At 41.3% G+C, this 13,556-nt stretch overlaps 1 protein-coding gene across 1 annotated transcript; it reads left to right on the top strand.

Moving 5' to 3' along the window:
* Positions 1-577: 577 nt before the first annotated feature.
* Positions 578-13,439, top strand: LOC101476173 (ras-GEF domain-containing family member 1B-B). The gene is made up of 14 exons (XM_004538343.5): positions 578-807; positions 6,125-6,664; positions 6,791-6,913; positions 7,310-7,447; positions 7,582-7,797; positions 7,975-8,049; positions 10,403-10,495; positions 10,651-10,753; positions 10,842-10,921; positions 11,076-11,171; positions 11,260-11,355; positions 11,547-11,670; positions 11,784-11,856; positions 11,967-13,439. Exons 2-14 carry the CDS (start codon positions 6,131-6,133, stop codon positions 11,998-12,000), a joined length of 1,785 nt encoding a protein of 594 aa, XP_004538400.1. The 5' UTR covers positions 578-807; positions 6,125-6,130; the 3' UTR covers positions 12,001-13,439.
* Positions 13,440-13,556: the final 117 nt, after the last annotated feature.

Here is a 13,556-nt window from a genome sequence, read left to right on the forward strand (position 1 = left end):
GATTTTCCTCCATGCAGGAAAATCCCTGGTTTTGCTTCCAAGATGCCAGATGAAGAATCGAAAGTATCAAACTATAGAGAATTGGTAATACAGGAGCCAATGTCGGCAAACAATCTGACCACTCCACACAGATTTCCGTACAGTGCTGAAATAAATGGCAACATTTGGCAGGTAGGAAAAAGTGAAACCAAGTGCTCTGAGTAACACATACTATCCAATTCATGAAATATATAAGCCCTACAGAAACACAAACAAAACACTATTCAGGGATTTTTTGTCTTATATTTTAAGTCACTAAGACCAGCATAAAGCCACACACACTAACACATTCCCGACGGAAACCGTATACCTTCCATATTTCAGCTCTCCAACAAAAACACTCGCTGCAAGGCTTCACTCGAAAAGACAGAACTTAGATGGAGAGGGAGTCAGCCAATCAGAACTTGGGAGATTTTTGATTTTTTTGACCCCTTTTCTGTGATTGGGCCTAGTCGCCACCCGCCCCCTTGCGTTGATTGGTCAGTTTTCCCGGCTCTGTGGAAGTCATTTGAATACGTCTGGCTTTGTGGGTTATTGCGAGCTTTTGCTTGTTCAAATACTCAATGAAGCAAGAGCGGAGACAGACAGTGGAGAAGAGCACTGCATGGACTCACAGCAGCTAAAAGATTTCCCTGTTTGTTACACGTTTAGCGTCTCCTCGACGTGAGAAAGACTCGAAGTAGCGTGGAAAACCTTTTTCCTTTTAATTTTCTCAAAGGTTACTGGCAGAGACACAGTATTTGGACGCTGAGTAGCACCGTTTCAGAGGTGAGTTGTTTGGAGTGTTGCTTATGTGGATTTTTCGAGAAACGATATACTACTATTTATTCATTTTGTGATAATAAAACCATTTTTGCTATTGAAATATAAATAGATAACTTTCGCATAGGCATAATCGAGTTATAGAAATGCCTTTTCTTGCGCAAAAGTTGATTAAAGTTTCCTAGTTTTTTTATTATTATTTTAAAAACGTATTTACTTCACCTAATATTTTAAAGTGATCTATATCTGATGAACTATTTTCTCTCTAAACGCCCAGTTTCACTCCCGACCTGTTGTTGTTGTTGTTGTTGTTGTTGTTGTGCCACCCATAGGAGTATATAATTAGGCTGGTTGTCAGACTCAAACGAGCATTACTCACCAGCACCTGCGATGGGACCATGCTTGCACAGCATGACTTTTTCACAGTCAGCTTTTACTTTTAGTGTGTTATGACTCAGTCTGAACCCCATCATGCTAACCAGGCATGCTGGGCTGGTTTATATGTGTGTAACAGATTGTGTGAGTGTGTCTGTAGGGAAAAGAAGAAAGAATGGCAGAAAAAAAATGTGTGTGCTGCTGGCCAAGGAAAAAGCCTCCACACACTTCTACACAAACCCACAGGCACTTAAAAGAATGTCAGTACTCTGTGAGCTTGTGAAGCTGCTTAAATAAATCTCACATTAAATAGCTAAACTAATTTAATTATTAACCGAGGCGGTCTGAAGGGTGCCAGCAACATTTGAGTCTTTGGAACTACCTCAAAGTCAACTTACTCCAAGTTAAAATTAAATGCTGACATCTGTGTGTTGTGCAGAGGTTGGAAGTCAACCCCTCCATCCCCAAACAAGCTTAGGTTTAATATAGCTTTGTAGTAGTGTTTATCCTTTCTGGCTGTAGGTTAATACTGTACTAGCCTACCAGATGATACGGGAGACAGGTGTGTGTATTTGTATGAAAGTGCATCCCTGAATCCATTGTGTTTGGAAATAAAAGAAGACAACAGGCTCATAAGTGGTTGAGCCCTGTTGTGCGTATCTCTCCTGTCGATCTGAGTCTGGTATTTTTGTCTGGCTCTGTTTGCCTATCTATCAGATTTTTAAACCAGGCACCGGGTCCCAGCCTCTGGTGTTTTGCTGTGGGCCTCCCCTGACCTGCACACTTCCTTGCGCCACATTTGTTTGGACACTAGGGCTGTTTCCTCCTACTTTGGTTTGGCAATTTGGTTGGTACTTTGATGACGTGTGACTTTGCTTTCCTGCACTCAGAATGCAATCCTGAAGCATTATAGGTTGGAGCTTCTGATGCTTGGACGGCCAAGCAGAACAAAACAACATCTGGACAAAGATATAAAGAATTTCATCAAGTAGGCTTTTTCTGTAATTGAAAAAAACCCCAAAGTCAATGTGTCAGACAATTTTTACCTAAAGGGATTTGAAAATCTATTTCATACCCAAAAAACAGATCTATCCTCCCTTTAAAATCACTGCATGTGTCTTGATTTTCACTACTGATGTATCCTAAGTCCTTGTCATGTCCCCATGAACACATTTAAAAAATTTTCCTGCGCAGAACACATGAAGGCATCTTGGTCCATTGGCATGCTGCATTTATGGGGCTGTTTGAAAATTAAAATCTGACATGGAGGAGCAGTAGAATGTTCTTCACACCGAATGTATTGCTGCAGGGGAGACCTGCAGCAATACATTTTGTATTTTATTTCAACTTATTTCAACATCTGTCCAGTCTTATAATCTTTAAAAGGTTCAGTTTGCTGACTTCTGAGGTGCTCAATCATAAAAAATTAAAAGAAGCATTAAATCATTAGAGAGCCATCTTATTTTTCTACGATATTATGTTATGAGGTGAAGTTACTAGTCCTCCCACGTAAATCGACAAATCATCAGTGACATCATTGTACAGCGTCTCTTTAAAAGGTTAACTCTTGTACACGCAAGCCACAAATAAGTGTCATGAGCACAGTCTGAACTTTGGCCTCATTATTGATAACGATAATCCCGGCTGTCAGGAGTTTCCTCCAGACTGTCATGCTTCTCTCACTCACCCACCTTGTCTGTTGTAGCTCATTAGTGTCAAAGTACATTGGGTACAAAGTAGAAGTAAGATAGCATTGCAGTACATTGACATCTTAACACTCTCACAAATAGTTTTATGGATCCTCTTATCAGGCGCAGGCTCTGCCTTCAGCTTACTCCGCTGCTCCTCTCATGAAACCATTTTTATGGGTATACACTTTATGGGTATATAAACTTTGCAGAAGACAAGGTGCTAATTTAGAAAACGTGGCTGTTGTTTTCTTGCTACTGACCAGCTGCTTAAAGTCTTCGAATTTTATTAGATGTTTTTTTTTTTTTTTTTTTTAAAAAGCAGGAGTCAAACAAACCCCTGTCTCATCTAAGCTAAGGCAGTTGGTCCAGGCTGTTCTGAGGTCAGTATCTTGTAGCTTTTATTTTGTATGAATAAAGCGATCTCTACTAAGGTCAGTAAATGGGTTTCAATATGCTCTTTTATTGAAGTCATAAACAAAAAGTCTTGTCCTTGTTTAAGCCTGGCAGATTATTATTTGTGACTTCGCTATAATAAGAGGTCCCACCTTAGAGAAGAATGAGTAAAGTCTGCTTTTCTGGTTTGACTGATGTAAAAATGATCCCAGGCTCGGCTCACGCAGAGGCTGGGCGTCGTATAACCTGACAGCGGAGACCAGAGTGTGTGAAAGCTGCTGTGTGTGTCTGATCTGCTGGGATCTGCTCTGATCTCTTCCTGTGGGTCTTTGTGTGGTTGTTAATGCCATGACAGGATAGATAATGCTTCTATTGTTGAAGACCTCCTCCCCTGCCCCGTCCCCCTCCTCCTGTAGGGCACAGCATTGCTAGGTGTACTCTTTAAAACCACATTAAATGGTTTTAGAAAAAAGTATTCTGACAACGCCTTCAGATTCATTAAAAGCCAGACATGGGCAGCTTTCATGTACAGAAGACCTTTTTAAATCCGCCGAATTGGCTTGTCTTGTTGATGCAGCACGAGCACGTTTTATTGGTGTAAATCCATTAGTGGATGAGATTTTCCTGCTGCACCATCAAAAGTTCAATTTGTTTTAACCATTTCATGACATTTTAGCCAATGGGCGCTGCAGTCTTGTTTCGATGCCAGCTGGTAAGAAAATGCACAGACGTGCAAGCCCTTAGGATTTTTAACGGTCTAGTACAAAAGTGGTTTTCTTGGTAAAAATGTTCTTACATCACTGTACATTTTTTGCTTTTTCCTGTATTATTATAATCACATCAGTCTGCTTCTTAAGCCTGCAATCTTCAAAGTTTACAAACAAGAGAATATAAACAATGCTTTTAATATGAAATTATACTCCCAATGCCGTCATTAAGTCATTCACGGAGAGTCCAACCTATGATTTAGAAAGAGTGCAATTGCAGTGCAGCAGCGGGGAAACCGCAACTATTCAAAGGGTCAACTTTTCAGGAAGTCCGTGTGGAAAAACACAGGATTGTTTTCCAATTTCTTAGTTTTCCCCCTTTGCACAAGGTCACCTTCCAATGCAAACAGAAGGACAAAAGGCATCTACACTGGAGTAAATATTACTCAGAGGACTCTTATCTCAACTTCACCACCGCAGCCATGCTTTTCCAGATTGCGTTTGTAATTCGAGGAAGGTAAAGACACCGTAATCTCTAACTAAGTTAGAAGAAGAACAGCAGGCTGAGATCACAGAGTTCAAAAGATGGTTTGGCACTGGACTGGCTTACACTGGCAACATGCCAAACGCTGTGGTATATGTGTGCGTGTGTGTGTGTGTGTGTGTGTGTGTGTGTGTGTGTGTGTGTGTGTGTGTGCGCATCGTTCAAGCCATCATTTGTTTGTGTGTGTGTTTGGATTATACCGGCATGGGGCTAGGCGCCATTGTGGACAAGGGTGTGTGTGTGCGTAAGATGTTGGCTCAGGCAGACACTCCTCTGTCGGCACTGTGATGGACAAACAAAAGTCTGCTGGATTCCTGCAGGGTTTTGTTTCTGGCACAGTATATGTGCATTGCTCATATGTAACTGTGTGTGGCTCGCTTATGCTGGCATGTGGTGCCAAGACAGACAACAGTAGCAGGATAAAGATGGCTCCAGAGTTAAAGCACGCCTCGGTGGTGATCTGGGATCAGCTTACCCAACTCAAATCCAATTATATTAACCATTAAGACAAAGGGCGGGGGGATCACTGCTGTTGTGTCATCTGGCAGGTTGTTGTTGTGAGTATAAGCTGATTTGTAGAAATTTTCACCAACAAATGACTTTGTCCAAGCTGTAAATTTCCAAAGGAGAAATGTTTGTGTTCAGAACCAGAAAGTATAGACAGAGGAGGGATAAAATTATGTGATTAAGTATAATTCTTTTCACAGACATCCCTAAGTCTTTCCTTTGCGTGATGGAGTTGCTTAAACGTATTTTCACAACACTCGGCTTCCCAGAGAGACGGGCAGGCTAACGCAGTAAGACGCTGCAAGAGACACTAGTCACGATTTTGTGACTTCAAGTTGACTATAAAAGGATTGGTCTGTTGACAACTGTTGGGAAACCTTTGGGAAATCATGGATTAGCTGATCAACGAAAGAAACTGCATCATAATTATTCTTTAAAACTGGCTTGTGCAATGGAGTTATAATTTTTGATGGTTGATTGGACTTAGACACTGCAGTAAGGGTAAGGAGAAAGAAAATGAAAACAAAGATCTGCTTTAATTCAATCACAGAAGCCTTTCTACTTCATTCAACACCTACATGTCTGGTATTATAACTTGTCAGGATTTGTTTGAATAATGCAAAGTGTCACTTTGAAAGCCTCTGTTTCTACAAACTAAATGCAATGTTTTATTTTTATTGGGCCTCTTCCTGTGCCGTCCACTGTTTCAGATACCCGGGGAAACCTACTGATTGTTGCTCTTTTCCTGTTTAGGCTGTGCAATCATCTCTTAATTTTCCTGGGATATTTCATACCCAGTTCCAGAAAGATTGGCTTTAGAATGAGGTTTCAGGAAGCAAATCTAAATTATCTTTTTAAAAAAAAGAAAAAAAAGAAACCCTCCCTGTTGCCTGTTTATCATATCTGGCTTATTGGGAATCTTTAAATTGGCTGGAAGATGTATCTTCATGTGAATTATGAAAAACATATATTCAAGATTGCATGTTATCCATCATGTATTTCTCAGCTGACTGAGAAAATGTATTATCATGTCATGAAATTGCATATAAATAGTCTGTTAATCTTTATTTCTCAACCCTAACCTACTCCTTGTATGTTTTGTAAAGGTCATCATGCCTCCAACAACGCCATATGCTGGGAAGTTCAGCTCCTGCGTCCCTTACAGCAGCAATGCCAACCACCAACAACCTACGAGCCCGTACCGGAGCAGCACTGTCCCGAAACCTGCGAGGGAGAACATCTACAACGGCGCCTACTCGGTTGGAGAGAACCCCTACGACATACCTCAGCCTCACAGCGGGGCTTATCGGAGCGCCTCTGTCTCCTCTGTGAATGCGAAGGAGCATCATTACACCAGCTGCGCTCTGTCTGAAAACCCATACTCCTCGCCGCAGCCTTACAGCCCTCGCCAGCACAGCACTTCCTGTCCAGGCCGCGCACATCGCCACACGAGCGGCAGCAGCGGCAGCAGCAGCGACCAGTCCTGTCGTAACAACAACAACGTAGCTGCGGCGAAAGCGCGGTTTTACGGACACGGCGTCACCACCAGCTACGGGGAGATGTGTTACCATGACAATAGCTTGGTGTCTGCATCTCTTGAGGCTCTGATCCAGCACCTGGTTCCCACAGTGGACTACTACCCTGACGTACGTTACAGGAAACATGGTCTTTTTGTGAGAAACGGAGTGGTCTAGAATAGACGAGTCTGAGAAAAGAGGTCGGCTGTCCTGGCTGTGTTGACCTTTCTCTTCTTGTTCTTTCCTCCTCATCAGAGGTCGTATGTGTTCACTTTCCTGCTGAGTTCACGCCTCTTCCTCCCCCCCTACGAGCTCATGACGAGGGTTTGTCACCTGTGTGTGGAGCAGCAGCGGTCTGGAGATGCCCTGCTGGATAAGGTGGGCTGGCAACACACACACACAGGGCTATAATTTGCTTCTCTTCTCGTCACACTCACTCTCTGCTCCCACACAACCTTCCACCCACTATAAAATCCACAAGCTCGCTCACCCACATGCTTCTTTCTGAGAGAAAGTATTTATCTGTTTGTTTGTTTTTGCCCAAGCAAATAAAATCCAGGCAAGGGAACACTCGGAAACAGAAACTGCAAAGATAAAATAAATAATGGCAGAATATGCTCTTAGAAAAACAGCGAGCTGTGGCTACTCTTGCGTGTTTTAAAAGATATGAGGGCCATGCCGTTTAGATTATTGACCAGAGAGAGATTTACTCATAAGATAAATCAAATCATGCCTGCCTGAGTGTCACTTAGTGCGCCATCTGATGGTTTTCAGATTCGTTTCCGTGAGGTGGCCCCTAAGCTGGTGCAGCTGCTGACCGAGTGGACTGAGACGTTTCCATACGACTTCAGGGACGAGAGGATGATGCGCTGCCTGAAAGACATGACGCTTCACGTGGCCCGAGGGGACGAGGTTAGCGTTCAGAGCTCCTGTAGTTAAAACTTCTCATGCAATGAATTTGCAGTAATTCAACATAAATATCTCAAGTTCATTCTCACCTCCCTGTCATAGTTTTCATTATTTGTGCTGTCTGTGTCACGCTGCAGTACTCTTGGCGAGCCATGCAGCAGATGACCCAGCGTCTTATCAAACGCCTCTCTGCCCTCGGCCAATACGAGGAGGCTGTGGCAGCGCTCAATGTGGTGGCAATGGAGCGTCCCGCTTCCTTGAAGAGCAAGCAAGCATCGGCTCAGCGGAGCGACGTACTGAGCGTGTGCGACGATCCCTTCGTCCTCGCCCAGCAGCTTACACACATTGAACTGGTAGGAAGTTGGCGTTAAAACTTGGGTGCCTGTGCTTATTATCGGATTCTGTAGAGAGAAATTTTTTTCACTCCTTCAAAGCACGTCTGTAGATTATATTAATGAGCTTTTATGATTGTCTGTCTTATGCTATTGTCATTGTCTTAATTGTTTTTATGTTCTGTTTTCTGCCCTCAGGACCGACTGAGTTTTATTGGTCCCGAGGAGTTCATCCAGACGTTTGCCATGAAGGATCCTCTGGAGAACCATAAGGTACAATTGAGTTTGAATGAAAAAACGCTTAGCTTAGCTCTACCTCCAGCGTTTTAGATCGAGTTTTGGACAAACAGCTCACAAAAATTCCCATCTTCTCACTCAGGAACTTGCAGGCTCAGGTTTACTTTTCATTTCATTATTTGCTTTTTTCCTTTTGAACTTCTACATGATAAAACTGGAGACATGAGGAGCTTGTGCAAAGTCATATAAATGAATCTCATTCCAGTCACAATTAGCAGATAGATCTAACAGCTACGGCTTGCTGCGTGCAGTTTTACTGTGTAAAGACGGCTTGAAAATACAGTAACATGACCTCTTTATAATTATCAGCATCAAAGGACTGCAGACGATTGCAGTTATTTTGAGTCAATTTTTATTGTTTTGATTTGAAGTATATTCTAGGCCTGCTTTGGGTGTAATTTGTGGTCTGCTTCAGTTGAAGTAAATATGCTTTGGAAACCACATCAGAGAATCTACTGGCAGATAGATAACAATTTGTGCAGTGTTATTTTTAACATAGCTCAGACACAGTATGAAAAAGTCCTTTTGCATATGTCTAAGTGAATCTGAGGGACCTGTAAGTGAGCTGAAGGGTCGTATTCAATCACTGCTGCTGGGAACAAGTGCTCACCCACTGTTTGTAGCCGTGCTCCAACCAGTGCTGTGCCAGTTATATAAGACCCACTTTGTATAAAAGAGCAGTTGAGTCAGTGAAAGGGGTCCTGAAGTGTAGAAGGGGAAGTTTGGAGTGGAGTGGGCTGTCGCTGTTGTGTAAGCATTTAATAGAGCCATGAATCTCTGAGATTACATCATCACGGACAAGTCAAATTTATTTATACAGAGCTTTTATAATGTTTGTTTACATAAAAGGGCCTCTGAGAAACAAGTTCTCCACAGAGTGTCCTTATAAAAAAACAAAAAAACAAAAGGCACCAAAGTAGATGTAAATGAGATGAAAATAACAAGCAGACACGTCACAGGCTTCAGTGCAGGTCCAGAGGTTGTGTGGGTGTGAAGGCTAACAGGATCCATTAGCAAAGGAAATTATAGAGGAGCAGCAGTCTGTCTCCTTCTATTTCTGATTTATAAAATAATTTATTGGCTAACCTTAAGAAGATTATGCCGATGATGCTGAATCTCAGGGAACAAATATTAATAGAAGACCAACAAGTAGCCAAAAGGTACATGGAAACATTAGCTTGACTGATATGAGGAAAAAGTAAAACAAAGCGGAAATTAAAACCTAATTAAAGAATTGAGCAGACCTACCTCTGAGCAGAAACCTCAATAACAAAAGGGTATTTTATTAGATAATTAAAATAGATAAGATCTATAGAAAACATATATTTGAAAGATTGTTAAGTTTGTCTGTAGTTGAAGTTGTTGGCTATCTGTGGATAAACATTGTCAGTAAAAGAAAAACAGATACACAGTAACCAATTACTTTAGAAGCATGGAAAAAGCTGGAAAGTGTTAGCTATGGCAGTATAACTAGCTTAGCGTATGAGTTGAATTATTAGCTAAAGATAATAGATAAACACTGGATATAGCTCGCTAAGATTATGCTAAAAGGTGGAGATTACTAGCTAAATGGAAACTTAAATAGCTAGGTAAAATCTAGTATAAGAGATTGTTGGTTAAAGCTGTGGATAACCTGTTGAAATTTTCAGTTACAGAAATTGATAAAATGCAAATGTTAATCATGCCTTAAATTTAAACAGAGGGCAAACATTAAAATAATAAGCCAAAAGCTTTGGTTAAATGCCGCGGACCGTTTGCTAGCTAAAAATGATAGATGATGAGCTGAAAGTAGTACAGATATAATTTAACCTCCTAGGACCTGGCATCCACATATGTGGACATCACATTTTGGGTTATTTAGACCAAAATACAAAATTTTGCTCTACAAGGGCCTGATATCCACTTACAAGGACAATATACTGCTAGTGTTCTATCGAAATTTTAAACGAATATCCTCATATGTGGCTCTGATTTTTCTTAGAAGGAAAAATCTGGTAATACTTTGTTTTTACATTCATCGGGTTCCAATCAGCCCAAATATCAAAGAGAAATTAAAAATGCATGCTGTGGAAGAGTTCGGGTCTTAGGAGGTTAATGTAAGTTCACATTTGAACGTGAGTGATGGAATTTATGAAGGTGTCAGAGCTTTAGGGGTCCATAAAATGAAAGAGATCTAAGTTCTAAGATCTCATTTAATTTCGAAATGGTCCTTTCTGTGACTCACAGTTTTAAATGTTTAACTTCTTTCAAAAATAATGAAATACAGACAAAAATGCACTCAGATCTAGACTTGTTCTTTGTTTTAATTATGCCATAATTTGTGTTTCAGGGTTTCTTTCGGAAACGTAAAACTAGCAACCTGGAAGCTTACGTCAGCTGGTTCAACAGACTGAGCTATCTTGTGGCCACTGAGATCTGTATGGTAAGTTGTTGTGATTCGTTTTGGACCAAGGAACGCCTTTGAATGCACAGCTGAACTACAAACCACTCTTAGATTCTTACTACACTCCAAAGGTGCATAATTTTGTACATATATTGAATTTGTACTGACCTGCTCTGTTTGTTCTTTCATTTAAGCCGATGAAGAAGAAACACAGAGCGCGGATCATAGAGTTCTTCATCGATGTTGCTCAGGAGTGTTTCAACATTGGAAACTTCAACTCTCTCATGGCCATCATCAGTGAGTATTTGACGGCACACATACAGCTCGTTGGCTCGATCTGACCCCGTAAGTGCTCTGCATTTACTCACCCTTTCTCTGTGTCCAGCTGGGATGAACATGAGTCCTGTCGCCAGACTGAAGAAAACCTGGAATAAAGTCAACACGGACAAGTTTGAAATTCTGGAGGTAAGGACAATTGGCATGCAGCAGTGAATCCTGTGTAGTGTAATGTAAACTTAAGATTTCAAGTTGCTCAGGATTTCAAACCCTCACCATGTGCAAACTCATGCCTACACGGATTTGCGTTTGATGGCCGTCTCCTGTGTGTGCTCTCATTCAGCACCAGATGGACCCATCCAGTAACTTCAGTAACTACCGCACTGCACTCCGCGGTGCTACCCAGAGGTCTGAGACCGCACACAGCAGCCAGGAGAAGGTGAGAGAGCACCTGGGATTTACTCTGAAAATAAAAAGCTCCAGGTGGTGAATGTGTACGTAAATGAGCTGGTGTGTTTCTCCTCCAGATTGTGATTCCTTTCTTCAGTCTCCTCATTAAAGACATCTACTTCCTGAATGAAGGCTGTGCCAGCAGGCTGCCCAATGGACACATCAACTTTGAGGTTAGGACACATTTCAGAAGATTATGTTGTTTAAAGGATTAAAAACGGTCAGATTTGTAGCAGTACAAGTTCAGGCTTTTACATGTGATGTTGTGACTCCCCCTTGTGGCTAAAAAGATCAATGCATTTTCCTTAATGATGCTTTTCTTTCATCTGCCCATTATAATCGATTGTACAATCTGTCTCCACAGAAACTCTGGGAGCTTGCAAAACAGGTGAGCGAGTTCCTGGTTTGGCGTCAGGTTGTTTGTCCATTCGACAGAGAGCGGCGAATCCTTCAGTACCTTGTCACAACACCCATTTTCACCGAAGACGGTCAGTATTCAGTCTCCCCTGCGTTTTGGAGATGTCAATCATACAAATGTTTGCTATAGTTTGTCAGCTTTAGGAAACAAACAAAGCCATTATTGTTTATCTTATTGTTGCAGAGCTGCATCTGGCTTCATATGAGAGCGAAGGACCAGAGAACAACATGGAGAAAGACAGTCGCAGGTCACTTCGGTAGGTGTAGACATATGTGCACACACCCACATATCCCAAACATTGTACTAATGCAAAAAAGGGCAATTTTTGAGTGTAATAACACTGGTTACTTATCTTGTGTATTTTAGATCTTCGCTTCTCCATCGAGAGAATCGGACCTAAGGCCAGGGAAATCTCTGCTTTAAAGACTGAAATTGAATCAGGTGTCTTAAAGCTACAGGTTTCTCCGTTTTATAATATGGACACAGAAGATTCTTATGGTCACAGTTAAGATGTTGGACTTAAAACAAGCTGGGACCACATCCTGCCTATATTACTGTATTTGGGCTTTGAGATCACAAGGAGCACTCCACAGAACTCATTCCATAAAATTCATCCAGTGCCAAAGAAGCCCATTTTATGTTATTATTGTAACCTCTTTTCCAACAAGTCTTCATGGATTTAAATCATTTATGAAGCCAATGATTCTCAAGAAGAGCCTGGATCAGCTGTGCTGCTTCTGTAAAATCAGCTCTGTCCAAGGCGCTCAGAGAATATCAGACGACTGGCCAGAGGTCTGCAGACTGGGTTTATACCTCCAGCGGTTGCCACACTGGCCTCATATTGTGGATTGACTTACACGCTGAAGGGAAGGTTTCATCTCTAAACGAAGTCATCGTGGACCTAAATGAGTTTCAAAGCTACATTAACGCTCCTTGCCTGCAGATGTCCTTGCTGAGGACCACAGAGATTTGAAATCTCAAAGGAAAGGACTGACTTGCATCGATTTGCGTTATAAATAACGGGCTAACAGCTGCTTTTAAAAGTGGTGTTGCTGCTTGTCTTGTTGGATGCCTCAGTTTTAATGCTAACACCTCGAGCAGAACCTGCACCACATCCACTCCATTAGCTCCCACTTTGCACTGTCATTTGTTATCTTTGTGTAATGGAAGCTCATAATACGAGGCAGTACATCAGCAACATTATTCCAGCGTGCATTGACACGGTGCTTTTATCAACCACGTGTTATTCAGTGCTAAGCATTTTGTGATGTGCACACTTTGACTCTGGTGGTGATGCAAAACTGTGTAAGTGACAGCAACATAATAACCATGCAGACTACATCAAAATGCACTTCAGTATGTTCTTGTGTAATATAGGCAACTTTCTATGCTATAGTATTAAGTCGTATTTTGTATCAAAAGGCTTTTTTTTTTTTTTTTTTTTAATGTACTTTATTTGATGTTCTGCCAGGAGCTTGTTTTTTTTGGCTGGTTTTGTGTTAAGCTATCAAACACCAGTTTACATATTAAAAAAAACACTATTATGAGTGCAAACTGATGTGTGTGTGTGTGTGTGTGTGTGTGTGTGTGTGTGTGTGTGTGTGTGTGTGTACAGAAACAGGAATTTTTATTCTTCTCATCTCAGCTGTGTTGATGTGTGTGTGATATGCGATGTGGTTCTTTGAAATCCACTTGTGAGTGCTGTGTTTTGTCATTTTATTTGTCATATATGCTACTTTTTTGTGTATCTTTTGTGTCATCAGTCAGGGTACTTGTACTGAAGGTCTTTGTGTAAAGAGAATGATCTATTTTCTTTCAAATAAAAGAATCATGAAAACACTGCTCCTTTTCATGCATGGAGACTCCTTTAGTTTGGGTTTTTTAGTAAAATACAGATTACAAATAGTAGGGTTAATCAATTTGTGTTCTAGTAGCTTTAATTTTAGTGTTGTACGA

Source organism: Maylandia zebra, linkage group LG7 (genome assembly GCF_041146795.1).
Source record: "Maylandia zebra isolate NMK-2024a linkage group LG7, Mzebra_GT3a, whole genome shotgun sequence".
NCBI classification, from domain to species: Eukaryota; Metazoa; Chordata; class Actinopteri; order Cichliformes; family Cichlidae; genus Maylandia; species Maylandia zebra.

Bases quoted from the DNA above. Each gene is read 5' to 3' on its own strand.
- LOC101476173 (XM_004538343.5), top strand. From the start codon at position 6,131: ATGCCTCCAACAACGCCATATGCTGGGAAGTTCAGCTCCTGCGTCCCT. The intron at 6,914-7,309 runs GTGGGCTGGCAA...GATGGTTTTCAG, and splicing joins GAGATGCCCTGCTGGATAAG to ATTCGTTTCCGTGAGGTGGC. The intron at 11,356-11,546 runs GTTAGGACACAT...CTGTCTCCACAG, and splicing joins ATGGACACATCAACTTTGAG to AAACTCTGGGAGCTTGCAAA.